This window comes from Brachionichthys hirsutus, chromosome 4, assembly GCF_040956055.1.
Source record: "Brachionichthys hirsutus isolate HB-005 chromosome 4, CSIRO-AGI_Bhir_v1, whole genome shotgun sequence".
In the NCBI taxonomy this organism is placed as follows: Eukaryota; Metazoa; Chordata; class Actinopteri; order Lophiiformes; family Brachionichthyidae; genus Brachionichthys; species Brachionichthys hirsutus.
In genome coordinates this window covers 13,282,261-13,300,842 of record NC_090900.1, presented here as the reverse complement: position 1 = coordinate 13,300,842, position 18,582 = coordinate 13,282,261, and the positions used below count along the sequence as shown (strand labels likewise).

At 48.5% G+C, this 18,582-nt stretch overlaps 1 protein-coding gene across 1 annotated transcript in view; it reads right to left on the bottom strand.

Moving 5' to 3' along the window:
• The window catches only part of cux2b (cut-like homeobox 2b), a 73,747-nt gene extending 56,599 nt beyond the window's left edge, over positions 1-17,148 (bottom strand). The window contains exon 1 of the mRNA XM_068760665.1: positions 17,086-17,148. Within this exon, the coding sequence (XP_068616766.1) occupies positions 17,086-17,148 (63 nt within the window). The remainder of the gene's footprint in view (positions 1-17,085) is intronic.
• Positions 17,149-18,582: the final 1,434 nt, after the last annotated feature.

Genomic DNA, 18,582 nt, shown 5'->3' with positions numbered 1-18,582 from the left:
GATCCATCAACGCCATCTATCAGGCCAGAGCTGACAGGAATCCTATAGGCAGGGCAGCCATTCGTCCCCAGCGCCCCATCTCTGGGGTCCCATGCTTTAGTATCCATGACAACGTGCAAGCTACTTGCTACGCTTGCCACTTCACAGTGAGAGATGAGCGCCCGTGAGTAGCTTTGAAAATTAGCCTTTGACACGGCGTGCTGCACCGCTGTCCCACTCCCCTGTGGTCCGGCCCCTTCGGGAAGCATCTGAGCAGCCCAGGCTTTTTCTAGCCCAGCCTCACACAGACTCGGAGGTAAGCGCGGTCATACGCGTACATCTTCAGGGCTCATGGTGTCGGTTTTATTGTGCCTGAGCTATACGATTCTCAACATTAACCTACCTCGCAGCTACATTACCTACCCAGCTACGGAAAAGATAGAAGCGCCAATGTGGCCAACGTCCATAAAATAGGCTGAGAAATAAAATGGAAAGCTTGAGAGGTGCCTGAATGCACATGAGCTGTCAGCACATTATCGAACGGAGTCGTGAATGCCTTTCTGGAATAAAAGATCCCTCCAGAAAAAGAAGAGAAAAAAAACAAGATAATTAAATGGCGGAACAGAATAGTTTTAGCGAAGTACCAGACGGTCACTACGCCCCACCTTTTGACTTGCAGGAAAGTTTAGCGTAGCAATACTGCACATTGTGCCTGCAGTAGAGACCAGAACATTCAGTCAAGAATATCAGGAGGTCAACATCTGGAGCATCAAATACACAAATGCAAAATCAACCACATGACGGGCAACTTGTTAGCACTGCAATTGCCGTCTGACTCTTTGAGCGTGTGTTTAGGCCATAAAGTGCGCATGGCAGCTACAGATCACATCACTACAACGAAGGAAATAAAGAAAGCTGTGCAAATGCGCTGCACTGTCAGAAGCAACGGTTTTACGGCTTGTAATTAATCATATTTGGAGAAACATTAAAGGGAAAGAAGGAAACTGGCTCCGGCACTAAGAGGTAAGGGTGTCAGCGGATATAACCCGCCACTGACATCAAGCACAGCCAGCGAGCTCATTGATGTGGCAGCGGCTCATTTTCACCAGTTTGGAAGCAGACAGTTTTGCAGCGCCTTGCGGTTCTTAATTATCTTCCGACTTTGTCTAATTCAATCAACACGAGTCAGATCTGGCTGCGAAATGGCACTCGCATCCCCTCCAGCTCAGCAAGTCAAAAAGCACTGAATAAGTGGAACAGTCAAACTGACAAAAAGGCACAGCACACGAGAGCTAACTGCTATTCTATCTCCCCGGGATGACACCCCGACCACAGCGGAGGGGGTAGGAGAGAGCGGCCAATCAGCTTCTTATGGTAAGCCACATTGCTGAGGGGAGGAGTCACATGGCCAGACACTTCCTAGTGAACTTTCTGCAAAAGCACACGCCATTAGCAGGACACGGCGACCATTACCAACCGAGTGGGCCCACATACGCAGAGAGACGTTAAAGGCCATGAGGGTTCAAACCGTGACTCGATGAGGAGGTGGGACGGCCCCCATCACGCCAAAATCCTTTTCTGTACCCCCCGCAACTATTCCCACCCATTCGCCTCCCATCTAATTCCAAGGGCCACAGCATTATTAGATTGTGACATTATTAGCTGCAAAGGCAGAGAAGCCCTACTGTCATTACGGAGCCTTTACTTTGGCGCCGACTGCCAAATGTGGTTTGCACCAGCTCCCGACTGCCAAACCCAACAATGGCAGATTAGTCAAGCCCTTCTCCTGTTGCAGCCGAGGTTAATGCAAAGTGGCAGCGCTAAGTCCGCTCCGATTAAGTATGCTGAGAGATATTACGGCGTTTTGTTACATCAGATTGTTATTGGATTAAACAGCATGCACAACAATGAAAGTCTAATTGTAATTTTCAGGAGGAATATAAAACAGGCCCAGCGAGTGCTCCTGTCAGAACAAAGACAACGTTACAGTAGCTTCCTGTTCCTGCTGCTCCTTTGCCTTTATCAGAGTGGCAGACATGTAGTCAAAAGACGCTAAGTGAGGATGGCAACCTTTAGTTTCTTTTCCTCCCTGAGGTTGCTGCATTATTTATAAAGCATAAAAGTCTCCATCCTAAAACATCAGGCGCTCCAGTAAGCAGCGTCGTAATTCCCCTCCTCTCTCCGCCGCGTGCTAGTTGGCTGCTCTACCCGCTGCGCTGAGCCCAGTTGGCTAGAGCGTTGTTGTGTCTGCACGAGGTCACTGCCCCCCCCCCCCGACCAATAAGCTGTTATTAATCCTTACAGAGTCGTCCATTAGCCTGTCCGGCTTTTATGACCCCCTGCTTTATTAGATGAGCTACCAGCTGTCTGGATTTGGCAGAAATATGGGCTTCCTCATCTGGGCCGCACCGCTGCTGTTTACCCAGAAGGTGTTGGTGTTCCGGGCCAGGTAGAGCGGACCCGAGGTCCAGCCAGGGGAATAGAGTGGTGGGGGGCAGAGCGTCCAGTCTCCTGGGGTATCCCCCAATGGCCTGTTACCGCTGATAAATCTCAGTGCTTTACGATGGAGTACATAAAATGAGTCATGGATCTGGACGGTAAATAAGAACTTGTCAGCGGGGCCGACGCCAGGCCCGACTCCTCCTGTTCCTCCTGCTCCTCCTACTCCTCCTGCACCTCCCCCTCTGTTCCCCCGGTCATCAGACTCAGACTGCTGCTATTGAGCTGGGGCTAAAAATGGCTCCATGAAATAAGTCTGATATTTCCCTTTGGACGTCCACCCTGAAGCCCGCTTGAATAGAAAACAACAACAACAACAACACCCGGCATCAAAAGCACAGCTGTCTGGATGCAAACCAAAAAAGAATCCTCCTCAAAATGAGATTCACTTTCTATGTTTTTAATTACTTTGCTCTGACAGGAAAGCCAGGAAGTCAATGGATCAATCAATTTCAAGTATATTCAAACTATAAGCTGGAGTCCGAGACACTGATGTCTTTTAATGGACCTTCAATCCATACTCGCAGTTAAGCATGCAAAATCTGCCCTTAAGTAGCTCCACTTACAGCGTATTTACGCTGGTGCTGTTTGGGTGGCTTTCAGTGTGTGCAGCTGAGAGAGGGGTGGCGAGACGACCTGAGGGTAGAGAGACAACCTGAAGGTGGAGAGATGACCTGAGGGAGGAGAGACAACCTGAGGGTGGAGAGACGACCTGAGGGCGGAGAGACCACCTGAGGGCGGAGAGACGACCTGAGGGCGGAGAGACGACCTGAAGGCGGAGAGACGACCTGAGGGTGGAGAGACCACCTGAGGGTGGAGAGATGACCTGAGGGAGGAGAGACGACCTGAGGGCGGAGAGACCACCTGAGGGTGGAGAGACGACCTGAGGGTGGAGAGATGACCTGAGGGAGGAGAGACGACCTGAGGGCGGAGAAACCACCTGAGGGTGGAGAGACCACCTGAAGGTGGAGAGACGACCTGAGGGTGGAGAGACCACCTGAGGGTGGAGAGACGACCTGAGGGTGGAGAGACGACCTGAGGGTGGAGAGACGACCTGAGGGCGGAGAGACGACCTGAGGACGGAGAGACGACCTGAGGCTCCGAACGCACCGACACAATGATGGACACTTCCTCCACAGCGCCAGCTAATCATTGTTGCCTATTCGTTTACACTCGTCCAAAACGACTCCCTGAACGACCATCGTCGCATATTAAAGAGGCAAACAGACAAAAAGGGCCACGCGGTTGGACGACGCACGAGAGCCGCTCAACACAAGCAGGGAAGCGAGAATACTGAATAGTGCACGTACAAATGGGAATCCAGCAGCGGACTGATGGCAGATTAAATCAAACTTTGCTACCGCCGATCCGCTGCACATTGCGACAAGGAACCTGGGAAACAGTTTAGCATACATCAGCACCTACTCAGCAGGACTGCATGCAAAGAGCGCTGCATTTCAGTGTCGCCAGAGAAAAGGAAGTTATCAGGAAGAAGAGGTCTGGAGAGGAAAGGAGAGGAAGTGCACGGCTACAGGCAGCAATCAGCGGAGAATTCAAGATCTGGCCCGGTTTACCCGATTCTATAATCAGAGCTAGAGAAGAAGGAAAGCAGCGCCACGGGCACAGCGGACTTAAAACATTTCCATTAGCCGGCAAAAAGTCCTGCGTTCCTTCTTTTTACACGTCTGATGCATGGTGGGGGTGGGGGGGGGGGTCCCGCCTGAGCTCCAGAAACAGGAACAGGTGATTTAACACGCTGAGAAACCGGAAGTTTAAAATCCCAAACAATCCAACATGCCGAGATCTTCGGTGGATTTCTGCAGTTTTCCTTTTATCTCGATAAATCCGCAAGAGGAACCCGAGAATCTGGAGTCGGTTGATCCCGCATGAAAGACTGAGAAGTTAGAAACGTTTGAAGCGTTGAGAACGTTGAATTATATCGTTCATTGACATTGCTTTGATATTTCTACACTGAAAATATCTTCAGGGAAAAAACACGCTTTTAATTAACAGCTCGCGTGAAATGATTTGCGGTCGTTGTGCATTTTGTGTTTCTGTGTGAGAACAGCCACAGGCTCGACGGCAGTGTTGTCATCTATCTGGAGTCAGGTGACTTGTGTGGTTCGAATGAATAACGGCAATGAAGGCAGAGGAGCGCTGCTGGAAACTCAAGCATAGATCTATGATGCCTTCAAACAGTCCTAACGACAACACAAAGACACATAATCACCTCCGTCGGGGTGGGGGGCCACCTTTGTTTGTCTGTCCGTCCGTCAGCAAGGTCACTTAAAGGGCCCATATTATGAAAAAACTTTTTGGGTCCTTATCAACCAAAAAACAGCAAAATAAACCTTCAAGTCAATCCTTTGTATTTTGGGTAGGTCTGTAATCACCTCCTGAAACACGTCTGGAAGAAATCCCTCTCGGCTTGACGTCAAGCCGGGGGGACGTGCACAAGATGTGCGTGCACATGCGTGCGTGCGTGCGTCCCTGTGTCTGCGTTCTCTTCACCGTCACGGTGACGAGGAAGCTGAGCCGAAAGGCAAAGCGCTCCATTTACCGGCCGATCGCTGTTCCTACCCTCACCTGTGCTCACGAGCTCCTCCTCCGCGCAATGAAATATTATTTATTTGATGAGTATATGGAATACAGAATGGGACATTTCCACAATTCCACAGTTTAACTTCCCATGGAAATTTACCGGAAACTTACTGGAAATTTTCCACCCCTTTGCAACCCTAATAATGTCAGAGGTCAAAATGTCATGTCAGTCCAGTGACATTCACCAATGTGTCAATATATAGATCAATGTGTCATTACACCATGAATCAATACGTGGCACGCGTTCCCCTTTTGTAATTACGCAGAGGTTTTATGGCGTGCTAGTGTGCTAGCGTGCTAGCTGATACTGAGAACAATGACGCAACTTTATCTGTGTGTAAACAGCTGTGATGTAAGTGATTATCTTATACAACATCTGTATCTTCGGTCCATACAGAGAGAAGAGCTAATTACAAATGGAAAATAAGCTGTGAGCTACAATAAGGATCCAAACAACGGGTTTGTTTGTAGTTCTCCTCCTTGGATCGTGGCTCTTAGCTTCACTGGACGTACAAGAATGTGATACTTACTGGTCGGATTAAAAGAAACAAATACTTCCCTTTTATTGAATTCAATCTCTACCTCCTAACCATCTCCAAATGAAAGGACTTAAAGGTTCTGTTTGTGCCAGAGTCCACAGGTCCAGCCCACGGCCCTGATGGGTGGCAAACAGGGACCTGCATTATGTTTGGTCGGTGGTCAGAATGTTTAGGCTGAAGAGTGCTTGTCCAGCTTTATGGCAAAGAGGCAGGAACAAACAGAACAAATTAGGATTGAGCCTGTGCTGCAGTGTAAATGGCTGCATAACGTTTAATATCGGGAATATTTTTGATCAGGAACAGCCGGAAAATCAATACGATTGCTCAGAATCAGACAAAGTAAAGGGCGTGATATTGATCTTTTCATTACAGTTTGCGTTTATGAGGCGTTATACAGTTTGATTCTGTCGCAGGTAAAGCATCAAAGCCCTCGGCTGCATTTTCCTAAAGACTTAGTGGGCCTCATGAAAACGTCTTTAACATGAAGTCGGTGCTTTTCATGTCGAGGTGTATTTTCATTTCTAACTCTGTTCCTGTCAGAATATCGATTCATCCTTTTGGACTTGGATGTATCGATTTAACCCCATCAGGGCAGAACAATATTGATTACACAGCACATCACAACATTTGACCTTGTTTGCTATTCGCCGTATTTTAAAAAGACACTGTCGGGCAAGTCCAATCTCTGTTGGAGTTTTTGTTTTGGATTGGTGCGTTGCTGTGGGATTTTGTCTACACAGTCGTACCTAACCTCTGACAGCTTAGAGAGGTCCTCCATATTGCACCATATATGTTCACATAAAGATGCTCTTGTGTGGGGCAGCACGGTGGCTCAGCGGTCAGCGCTGCTGCCTCACAGGTTCGAATCCAACTTGCGGCCTTTCTGTGAGGAGTTTGCATGTTCTCCCCGGGTGTACCGCCGCCTCTCGTCCATTGACTGCTGGGATAGGCTCCAGCACGGCCCGCGACCCGGTAACAAAGCGGTCTTGGATGATGAATGAATGAATGAATGAAGGTTCTTTGTATGTACTGGAGGATCCTAGAAGGGACCACAAATGAATATTTGGGGATGAGCTGGTTAGAAGCAGCACATTCTGCCTGCGTATTGAGTCCTAACCAGACATCGTCAGCAGTTGCAGGGAGGTTCTGAACATTACGTTTATGGCCTCCTCATTATTTAACATGTTCGGATGTCCCTACAGCCCGATGAAATCTTGATGCCGGTATTACAGCTAGCCTGTTGGCTCCTCACTCCTACTCGCTGCTTACACAGATGCAAATGTGTAAGAGGAGTCTCTTTGGACAAACCCACGATCACACGGGAAAATGCATTCGGCTGATCCAGCTTCCTGCTCCGATGTGAATAAGCATTCCGGGGCGATCGGACAGGGCTGGCCTCGCCGCTGCCGCCTGGATGCAGACATGCCTGACGAGGCCAGAGCCCCGCCTGGACGCGCCAGGCGCTGCAGTATAGACACTTCCTGTCTCTGCATCTGCATACAGTAAACACAAACATTCCTGTAAATAAAGATGGCTGTCCAGCTAAATGTCTTCCCGGCGACAATGGTATTGACCGTAGTCAGATGCTCCACTGATTAAAAATTGATCCATTCTGAAAAATCTAATCAAGTGAATAGGATTCTTTCATATGTGGGGTGGGGTTGGCTCCTTCGGCTGTGGGTGGAGGGGGGGTGAGCAGCTGCTGACATAGAGAGGCGGACCTGTTATTAACCCCTGCACCTCCATGCAGCCCCCCTGCGCCCTGCTCCCCAGTTCACATCCCCCTGCGTCCAGGGACTAGATGTGGCCCAGACACGGTGAATTATTCAGCGGTCTGAGAGAGGCTCCGGACACTCGGTCTATTAATGCCTGCCTGTAGAGGCCAGTGGCTCTAATGGCCGGTCCAGAGGAGCCTCGGTTCCCAGTGGTTGCCGGGGAGGGCTACTAACACTAGGCTGCAGGCGGGGGGGTGAGGGCGAATTCATCAGGGGCTGAGGTCATGGCAGGTTAATGATGCCTCGCGTCTAGACGGACGCAGCACGCACGCCCTGCTCAAAAGGAAAGGAGGGACGGCGTAGAGAGGCTCCAAACCTACGACCAGCTCTGTCAGATTCTGGCGTCCCACCTGGTCTTCTCATTTAAATGAAAAGGAATTGCAGCAACAAGACATCTCAGAATCACTGAACAATTTCATAATAGAGAGATCAAAATACCCATCACCACGCCAACAATCCCAACAGCTGGAGAGAGCCCTCCACTCACTAATCAGGGCGGCGCCCCCAGAGAGGAACGGCGTGAAGCCGAGGATGACATTCCCATTTGGGAGCGACTTGTGCTTCCATGTGGGCCATCACCTTGGAGAAAATCCGCTCGTCTCTGAGCGTGTAAACACAATAGTGAACACAGGTGTAACCCCCCCCCCCCCTTTCTAAGCCCAGCACAGGTGATCTAGTCAACAACAGGAGCATGTTTCACCTACCTGGAGGATCCCTGACGCCCTCACACAAGCCCTAATCATCGTGAATCAGAAGACGCCATCGCTGTTCATCACGGGGACAAACCTCTGCCTGGTCCTTTTAGGCAGAGGACGCCATCGTCGTCTACAGGTTTATGGTTTCATTCTTTGAGTGAGTGGGTTTGATAAGTCTGATGATGCGGGATGACTTTAGCCTTCAACAGGTCCCCTCTCTGCTGAGCGGCGCGGCCACCTCTTCCTTTGTGCACGATAATAACGCCGTGCACGTTTGCTGCTGAGGTCAACTTCGCTGTCACGATGGAGCCAAACCGAGGTCACAGCGGGGATGCAGACACCCCCCAGCACCCACTTACACCGATGTCATTCCCACCGCTCTGCTCGCTCAAGGTGACCAAACGCATCACTCAGAGGCCCGTGTGGAAAGATTCTGATGGCCTCATCGCAGCGGAGATTAAAAAGTCGTCAGGGGAAGACATCTATTTAAACCCACAGACTGCACCAGGAACCGAGCAGAGAACCACATGCATCACCAGTTATTTTGTTGGGCTGGATCTAATCATCATAAGAAACACAGTATCACAGTATAAATATTGGTACTGCATTAATACTCAATAGAATCATTCCCAAACAGCATAAAAACTCAGCGGAATGCTGAGAGGAAATATTCCTTTGATGCCTACAACGGGAAGACAGTCCACTTCACATGATTGTCCTCTGGGTCGTCATACATGATGACCCCCCCCCCACACACACACACACACACACATTCTGAACCCTACTTCTCCTCCCGCTGCATATAGCTGAAGCCTGGAGCAATGTTTAGCTAAACCTGCTGGCCTACGTAGGAAGAGTCCCCAGAGGGCTGAACAATCAGACAATTTCAAGATCATGAAGCATTAAACCAATCCCGGCAGGGTACACTAATTAAACAGCCGAGCCCGGCACAGCCAGCCAATCCCCATAGAGCAATTAAATCCATCCCCTCTAAAACACTGTGGAACCTGTCTGGGGAAAACTGCCTAGGAGTGAGATAGAAAGAGGGAGAGGTGGAGAGGAGAGCGGAGGAAAATATCATAAAATTCATCTCGAAGAAAACTGGAGAAAAAAAACGAGGGTAAATGCAGCAGGAGGCTAACAAGGGAAATTGAAAAAGGAGAAACTCAATTCAGTTCTTTGTTCTTTTCACTCTTTTTTGCATCAAGATTCTAAGAGCCTGGCTTTTTTAAAATGGGGAATGAAGGTATCTCTGTGTGTGTGGTGGAAGGGGAGGGGCCTGTGGCCACATTTAAATGCAGAAATAGTGACCCTGTTGCAATCAAAACTTGCATATTTTATTCCTATTACAAGGTCTGGAAAGCACTCGCGAGACAGAATCGCCTCCAGGCCTGAATTAGGCTCCGACAGAGCTTCTAACACAGTTGCAAAAGCCTGATCAATACCCAGAATCCCTCTGCTACCAAAGTAAATGAGCAGGTGACAGTGGAGGCATAACATCATTGCTTTACAGGGAGCAACGGACCAGACAGGAGGCAGACATGCACACTGGGTCTAATTCCAGAGATAACCCATCAGACTGCAGCAGGTAACAGATATAATTGCTGATATTAATAATGGATTGCAAATCAATAGGGTGATATTTTTTCCTCCAAATGCAAATTCTTGTGTTATTTTATTTCCTTGAGAGGCTCTGACAGCGTGCTGCTGTGTTTTGGGGGTGTTGAAGAGGTGGAGAGGGGGGGGGGGGCGGGGGGTGGTAGGACAGAAAACCAAAGGTGCGGACAGGGGGAGAGACTTGCACATTTCTCCACCGACTGGGGCGATATATAAATCACAAAGCCCAGCTTCCTGTCTCCACTTCCTGTTCCTCTCCATTAAAAATGATAAACTGTACCTCTTGAAGCCACTCGCTCGCTTTCGGGTCCCAGGCTGCAGCTTCTCGGTGAAGAAGCGAGAGCGTGCGGCTCAGATTTATTCCATCCCCTCACAGTGTTGGGAAAGAATAAGAGTAACTAGAGAAGCACAGAAGCACAGAGAACGCAGACCTCTTAAACGGAATCGGGCTTGATGCGTTCGTGCAACAGATTTCTGAATCTGTAAATGATAAAATGTTAAAATGAATGATTTGTTTTTACTGACTCCATTCTGGATCCATACCACCCGAGATGACTGTGTCACATTCCATAAACATCGGTCAATAATCAACCGAGACGCTGAGGAACACATTTTACATTTCCATTGACTGCAATGTTAATGTACGTTTCGAACTGATCCAGAATCCACCATCTCTTCTGGATCGTCACCGAAATGTAATCGTCTTTTCCTGCTAACATTCCCAAAATTTCCTGAAGACTTCATCCAGATCCGTCCAGACCTTTTTGAGTTATCTTGCCAACAGCCCGACGGATGGATGGACGGACGGACAGACAGACGCCTCGCCCAAGCGGATCCATCTGCTTCTCCTAGAACACACCTTTCGTGTTATTCTGACTAATAAGAGAGCGCCTGCTTAGCAATAACAAACGCTGGTTGAATCCTCAACAGGCCCCTGAAAGGACGTTGTTCCGGGGTCGTCTCTCGTCCCATGTAAATGAGGATTCATGAGCAAGAAAGGAAGGTGCTCCACGTGTCTGCAGCGGCGTCCCGCTTCTGGCTGCTGTGGCTCGCTGGGCACGGGAGCAGCGAAACGCAGCATCGCGGCATCCCCATGAGCCGCCACGCTTCCCTCTGCTCGCCTCCCTGTTCGGGAGGAAGAGGCTGCCCCACCGCCACGGAGCCCGCCTCCAGCAGACTAATGTGTCCCTGAAGTTTTGTTAAGCTGGTTATTTACTCCTGAAAGAAATTGCTCCAGCCTCGGGGGCTGCAAAACGGCGAATGCCCTGCGATGAGAAATCTAGTGTCTCTTGCTATGAAGCACTGTCAGCTATACCATGGGGGGGGGGGGGGTCCTACTAAAACACAGCGGTTCAGCTGCACAACTCTTCACAAAACAAGACGTTGAAACAAGAGCCGCTCCCAAAAACGGAAATATTCAATAAGCATTGATTTGAGACAAAGACACCTAAATCTGACAGAGGACGACGACAGGCGCTCAGAACCATGTCCATGATGGAACGGAACCCGCTGCGTTTGCATTTCCCCTCTCCCCCCACGCGCTCATTCGCTTACCTTTCTTTTCAAATGCCCCCCCCCCCCCCGCCCTATGAAAAGAAAGAAAGCCACCAACCTCTCATAAACACCATATGCTTCATCTAAGCCTCTAGTCTGTGGATGGCAGGCACCTGGGTTCTCAAACGACTCGGTTTTCAAACAAAAAACATTTAGTTTAAAATGCCTCGGAAGTCCAACAGATTTTCGGAGCTTGAACACCCGAGTGGAGCCGAGGGGAACCGAAGACACGCGAACAAAGGCGGAGGTTCAGTTTGAGTCAACCTGCCAGAGGAGAAAGACTGCGTGCAGATGCTTCTTCGTTCTGTTCGTTTAGTTTCATTTAGTTTCCGTTATTCCTTATGGGAAATACAGCGATGGTTTTCGAACAAATCGATTTTCATGCAATTTTAAGGAACGAATTGTGTTCGACAACCGAGGTTCCACTGCGTGTGTGTGTGTGTGTGTGCGCACGTGTGTGTATAGATACATAAGAACCGGCTTCCACATTTTGATTTTGATGAAGTTCGTCATCTTGGAATCAGTAAAAACACACAGAAAATGATAATGAAGCTTAAAGGATATTAATACTAAAGGGACATTGTTGTGCACTGATCAGCCACAGCTTTAATATTGCCGGAACATTCAAGTATCCGGAGGTTTTGCTGCACAGATTGTGCACGAAGGCAGCTTTTGAAAATCTGAGGTGAAATCTGAGATTTCTGAGGCTATGAGGGGGAAACGATCATTTCCTCCAGGCCTGCTGGAGCGAGTCTTTGATGGTGCTGGTGTTGCTTTCAGTATTGTCCCCATCAGAGTAGTAAAGACAGTAAAATGTTGCCCTCTTCTGTCCTGTCAGTCCTTGGATCTCCTCCACTTTGCACCGTGGGCGAAAGCTCACAAGACCATGAGACTGTTTTCTGTTTCTCATTTCCTCGTCTTTTTTGTTTCTCATCCGATGACGGATATAAGCTTTCTGAAATCTCATGAAAGCGTGCGCCGAAACGAAACGAAATGGCGCTCAGTACAATCTGTCCTGATTGGCACCCACATTGATTATGCATATTTATTTTCACATTTTTAACCCTTTATTGCCAAACGTACAATTTGATACACTTGGCCTTTCAGGATTTTGAGACTTCTACTTCAGAAGTTTTCTTTTTTTGCTCCTGAAAAAGCTGATAGACACAAACCAACACACGCATCTGCATTTTCCATGAAAAAAAATTACGGATTTTGCAAAAGTTACATAAATTAGAGCACTTATATAAACATTTATTTATTTATTTTTTTGACAAATTTGTCAGAAGGTTCCATTAAGACCGTATTTTCCAAAAAATTGAGCGTTCTGACGATGACTTCATGGGGCGGGCTTTAAAGGGTAAAGACTCTTGCTTGTTTTGGCATCAAGTGTGGAACTTAATGCTAAATCTGCATTCTGAGGAGGGTGCAGCGTCCCAGCTAACCCGGTTTAGAAACACCCCTGCAATCACCGGCACAGCCAACATGATCATCACAAGCAGCCTCATCCAGCAAACAGGAGCGCAGCAACGGCAAAGTGATTGGGTAGGTATGGAAATCTGCTTGAAGGAAGGTCAGAGTGATTAAGCTGACATTAATGACAGGCCTAGTCTTCCTGCGAGAATGCTCGCCGTCGCTGTCTCTAAGCCCGTTTGTCATTCTGCTTCCGACGCCGAAGCGGCTGCTTTGAAGTCTCTGCTACTGATGCTGCACAGAGAGGTTAAACAGCTTAATGCTCCCGTCTGTTTCACTCCTCTCACTCTTTAATGTTCTACGCAGCGAGGGTTGCGGCTCCCGGATTTCACATCTCAATTTGCCCCAGATAGTCCTTGTAAAAGCTGCCGTCTTTCGTACTCGCTTTGTTGTCACTGTCAAAGGAGGCGAGGGGCAACTCAAAGAATACGCGGCAGACATGCCCCGCCCACAGAGTCAGAGGCGGAGTAATAAGAAATGTTTACATGGGAGGAAGACGTGGCTCGAGCCAGGACTGATGATGACAGAGCAGCTTTTGCATTTAAACACTTGCAGAGGAAACTGAGATAACGAGCAGATATGGAGGATGGAAATATCGTAGACGTCGATTTGAAAGCCTTTTGTGTCAATGAAATCACCGTCATTACGATAAATAAAACCGGACTGGCTCACGCCGCACGACAACCAGATTACGCTCAAGCATTTCACATGAACAATGTCTGCAAGCAAATATACGAAAGCATGAATGAAAGAGAAACACAGACCGATTTTCACAGCCAATTTGAGATTGTGTGTGTGTGTGTGTGTGTGTGTGTGTGTAGGCTACTGGCAAACAGCACACAGAGCAGGCTGCCAGTAGAGGCAGCCAGGCTCGCATGCTGCAAAGCAATTTCCCTGTTTGGCAACGCTTTCGTCTGTGTGTGTGGATTAGAGCTGACGCCAGAGCAACTGAGTCACGCTACACGTAGTACAATCACGTTACACGTAGTACAATCTCACAAATGTAGTACAATCACGCTAAGCGTAGTACAATCACGCTACACGTAGTACAATCATGGTAAACGTAGTACAATCACGCTAAGCATAGTATAATCACACTAAATGTAGTACAATTACGCTAAACTTAGTACAATCATGCTAAACGTAGTATAATCACACTAAACGTAGTACAATCACGCTAAACATAGTATAATCACGCTACACGTAGTGTACAATCACGCTAAACATAGTATAATCACGCTACACGTAGTGTACAATCACGCTAAACATAGTATAATCACGCTACACGTAGTGTACAATCACGCTAAACATAGTATAATCACGCTACACGTAGTACAATCACGCTAAACGTGGCACAATCACAAGCTTTTTGTTCCTGATCTAAAACCTCGGCGCCTCGGATTCATGGAAGAGTGGGAACACGGCAGCAAAAAAGCGGAGTGTTATTTCGCCGTATGAGACCAGCATTGCGACAGCGTAAAAAAAACCACACAAAACAAGGGAGGAATAAAAGTAACTGTAGTGAAGGGCGGGAGCCCAAGTTTTCAAGCGTCGGATCAAAGCAGGCCGTTTTTAGTCCTGGTTGATAACGTGATTCCAACGCTCTGTTTTCGGTGATTAAAGATCAATAAAATGATTGATTAATAGAACATTAATTACTGGAGGTACCTTGATTTAACCTGCGCTATAATTTGGCACCATATCAATACATTGAAATGAATAAAGCCATGAATAGCACTTCCTCTCGGTTTAACCAGCACATAGTCGTTCCACCTGGCTCAGCAAAGTCTCTCTCTCGCTCTCTCTCTCTCTCTCTCTCAATCTCTCGCCCTCCCCAGGTACGGTATTGGCCCAGAGTTGTTTCTGAGCCTGGAACTACCTGGCAGGACAGACCCTGACCCGTCCTTTTCAAGCTCACCCATGGAAATGCCATCTGGCCGGTGTGAATGATTACCAAAGCAACGGCTGGGTGACCTCTAGCCAGCAGGAACCAAGGTCGCCCCGCTTCACTCTCTCCCTGCACTCCTTTCACCGGCCTGCAGGTGAATTATTCATCTCGTACAAACCCACAGCACAAGCACTGAGAAGGTCCACTCTGCTCAGTCGCGTAATAAAGCCTAAAGAGCAACCAAACGTGAGCCGCTAAAATAAACAGCTTAGCGGGGAAACGCTGATCTGCAGCCGCGAGGGTTCACGGCTCAAACCGTGCACGACTGAATGATGTAGCAGAACCGCTGACGACGAGGTGATGGGATCAAATATTAAAAGGACAACTATAAAGATTAGACACAATGATAACACAAACAGCAAACAGGAAGAAGCAGAGAAACGGCAGCTTTTATTTTAGCTTTAACGCAACCTGCGTGATTTTTACAAAATAATAATAATAATGCGTTGGTTTTATAGACGCTTCACTTTGTGCATTATTCATTCGCTCCATGCTTGGTGGTGGTGAAGCTACTGTTGTAGCCACAGCTGCCCTGGGGTAGACACAGTTACCCCGGGGTAGATACAGCTGCCCTGGGGCAGACTGACAGGAGCGGCCCTCCTGACCCCCACCGACATTCACTCGCTCTCTACATTCACACAGGCAACGTGGGTGAAGTGTCTTGCCCAAGGACACAACAGCAGTGGACACATGTGCCGGAGCCGGGAATCAAACTCCCAACCTCTTGATCATGGGACGACCCGCGCCACCGTCATTATGGGGTGCAGGTGGTTGCTGCACCCCATAATAAGCTCTTTGCAGAGTTACCACGGCGACTAGCAGAGGTTTACCTACAACACACGATATCACTTGGACTCCACGGGAATATAATCCAAACAGCCGAGACTGTGCGGTAAAGAGAAACTGATTGAATCTATCGGGGAGATTATTTATAAACTGACAATAATCCAACGGCAGTGGATTCACAGGAAACTGCATCAAAGTGATTAAAGTTAGACGAACGCGAGCATGAATGAACACATCGAGGTCGTTTCTTTCTATCGTTGGTGAGCAGACGCCTCATGATGATGACCTCATGATGATGACCTCATGATGGTGACCTCATGATGGTGACCTCATGATGGTGACCTCATGATGGTGTCCTCATGATAGTGACCTCATGATGATGACCTCATAATGCTGACCTCATGATGATGACCTCATGATGACGACCTCATGATGATGACCTCATGATGGTGACCTCATGACGGTGACCTCATGATGACGATGGCTGGCCCAACTGGACGTTTCTATTTTACATCACTGCTTGTGATCCTGAAGGGGCAGCCCAGATTTACCCGGGGGGGAGGGCAGGACGGGGGGGCAGCTTGGAGGACACTGCGTGAAGCCGGACCGATAAGAGCTCCCTCGCCCCTCCGGATTCCGCCCTGGATGAGAGGTCCAGCGGCCGGGAGCTGGAAGAACACGCCACCAACACAAGACGACCGATTCCTCCTGGGGGGGGGGGGGGGCTGCCATGCTGCTGTCATTTCTCATGTTACTAAACATCAGTCAAGCGGCAGAGACGCTGCCCTTGCGCCGGCCGAGGCTGATTTACAAACATTAGCGGGGAATACAATTACATCCTACCCCCGGTCGAGCAGCGCTATGCGGCTCCAGCAGAGGTGGGGGGGGGGGGGGGGGGGCACTGGAAACAGCGTTCAGGAATACAGACAGAAATTCAACTTTCACCTCGCTTCGCTGGTCAGGCTCCAGGCTGCCGAGCCGACGAGCCATTTCACGGCGTCATGGGTTCGCGTTCCGGCCGGGACGCGAACCCCCCGCTCGCCCGACACAGTCTCCGCGACCCGCCGCTGAAACGGGGGGGAATGTTCGTCCAGCAGACAGTGCGACGTTCCCGAAATGAAACTTTCCCAATAAAGGAAACTTCCCAACGTGCACGTTCTCTAAAACGCGAGCGTGTAAGAAAACGGTAAGAATCCGCGCTGCCGCCCGCTGAACGGCGGCGCGGCCACGCGAGGACCGTCCACGCGAACCGTGAAAAATATCACCGTGGGTGGAAAAAGTTACAGCCGACAGTCCACAAACCGGGATCCGGGGGCGCATTAAAAGTTTCCGTTCGCCGGTCGCGGACAGAAACGAGCACGGAACGCTGATCCGCGTGACCGTGGGCGCTGTCCGCGGTGCTGATCCCAGATCCGCGCTGCTGCCGCTCCGCGGTCGCTCCGCCGCGGATCAATGATTGAACCGAACAAAGGCAGAAGACGGATCAATTTCTAATAACTATCAACGCAAAAGGCGCCGGTTCGCCTCAGACTCACCGGAAAACGAGACCAGACCGGCGGAGGACAGAGAGAGGACGAGCCGCTGCAAGAATCCGCGGAGAACCGGGGGAGAGCACTAACCTGCAGCCGCCGGAGATCACATCGCTCCCAATATTGAAACATCGATCCTACATCGGCGGCCATCTTGGGGGATATTGAGGAGATTTTTTTTCACCGGCTGCAATAAATACGTGGGCTGGATTCCCCCCCTCGTGAAAGCCACGTTCAGCGGTCCCACTTCACAGAGACCCCATGTTGGACGCGTCCAGAGACATGTTGGACGCGTCCAGAGACATGTTTCTGTGGAAGCAGCGAAATAAGCAAGAGAGTAAGAAAAGTAAAGATCAAAGCAATCCGCGCCTCCGTCCCCGACATCAGCTGCACTTGATTTTGCTTTTGGCAAAGTTATCAATCCTGACGTTATAGCCCAGGATGATCAATAAGGAAGGCGATGATGTGTGGATTAGTGGAGTTGGTGGAATGTGGCCGAGCCTACTCTTATTACGCGTTTATCAGAGGAAAAGGAATGTTAGTATTGGAAATTATATATAATTTATTTGATTATATTAATGCAATAAAAGCAACTTAAAAGGGGAGTCTAAATACCCCACCTTTTACTGGTCATACTGTACATATCGATTATAACTCTGACATCTTTATATCTCTAAATCCAGTTTATTATAGTGAGACACTATTGTGCAAATGGGTTAACACGTGGTCAAAGTATGGCCTATTGATCACTTCAGTTGTGCAGTCATATCGATACAAACCAAAATGATCCCTATACGCAATATTAGGCCTTAAATATGATTTTACATTGGGTTAAAACAAATAAAATAAAGCATGTATTTCAGACTTGCAGGATGCTTTGCTTCAATGAACCGGCGCACATCAGGCTGCTGTTTCGGCGCTGGTCGCAGCAGCGCCATCTGCTGGCGGAAAGTGTCTAATGTGCAAATGAGCTTTGAGTGACTCCTCCAAAAATAAGGCAGTCCTTAGTGGTCCATCAAAAGCACGGTTTAATATATGTGGACCGTTTTATGATCGCTGTGCACGGTATCACAGTGTGCACTTACTTCTAGCGGATAACTCTTATGTAAATCAGTCCAGGTAGGAAATCATATCCTCATGGGTCATATTTTTTGGAGACAATGACATATTCCTCTGCCAAAGAGAAACACCGAAGGGCAAAGCAAAGGGAGATTATTAAAAGCTTATTGCATTTTTATTTGTGGCTCTAGGGTGAGGCTTACAATGCAGGATTCAAATATAATAAAGAAGAAAGTGATGTATCACAGAAGCAGACTTCACCGTTGAGCGCTAGAAGACAATTTTTTTTATATTTGCAACTGCAATTAAAGATCAGGCGACAGAGTCAAATAAGAAATAGCAAATCCATCCGCAGTTTGGTATTGTTCAAATCTGATGATTTACTTCTGAAACACTTGCCAAAACGAGGAATTTATGCTAACTAAACTGGGATCTGATTATAATCGGCAACAGTTAATCAATAATAAATGTTTCCACACAAGCAATAACGATGTGAGACAAATATTAACCACCGGGAGGAAGAAGTGA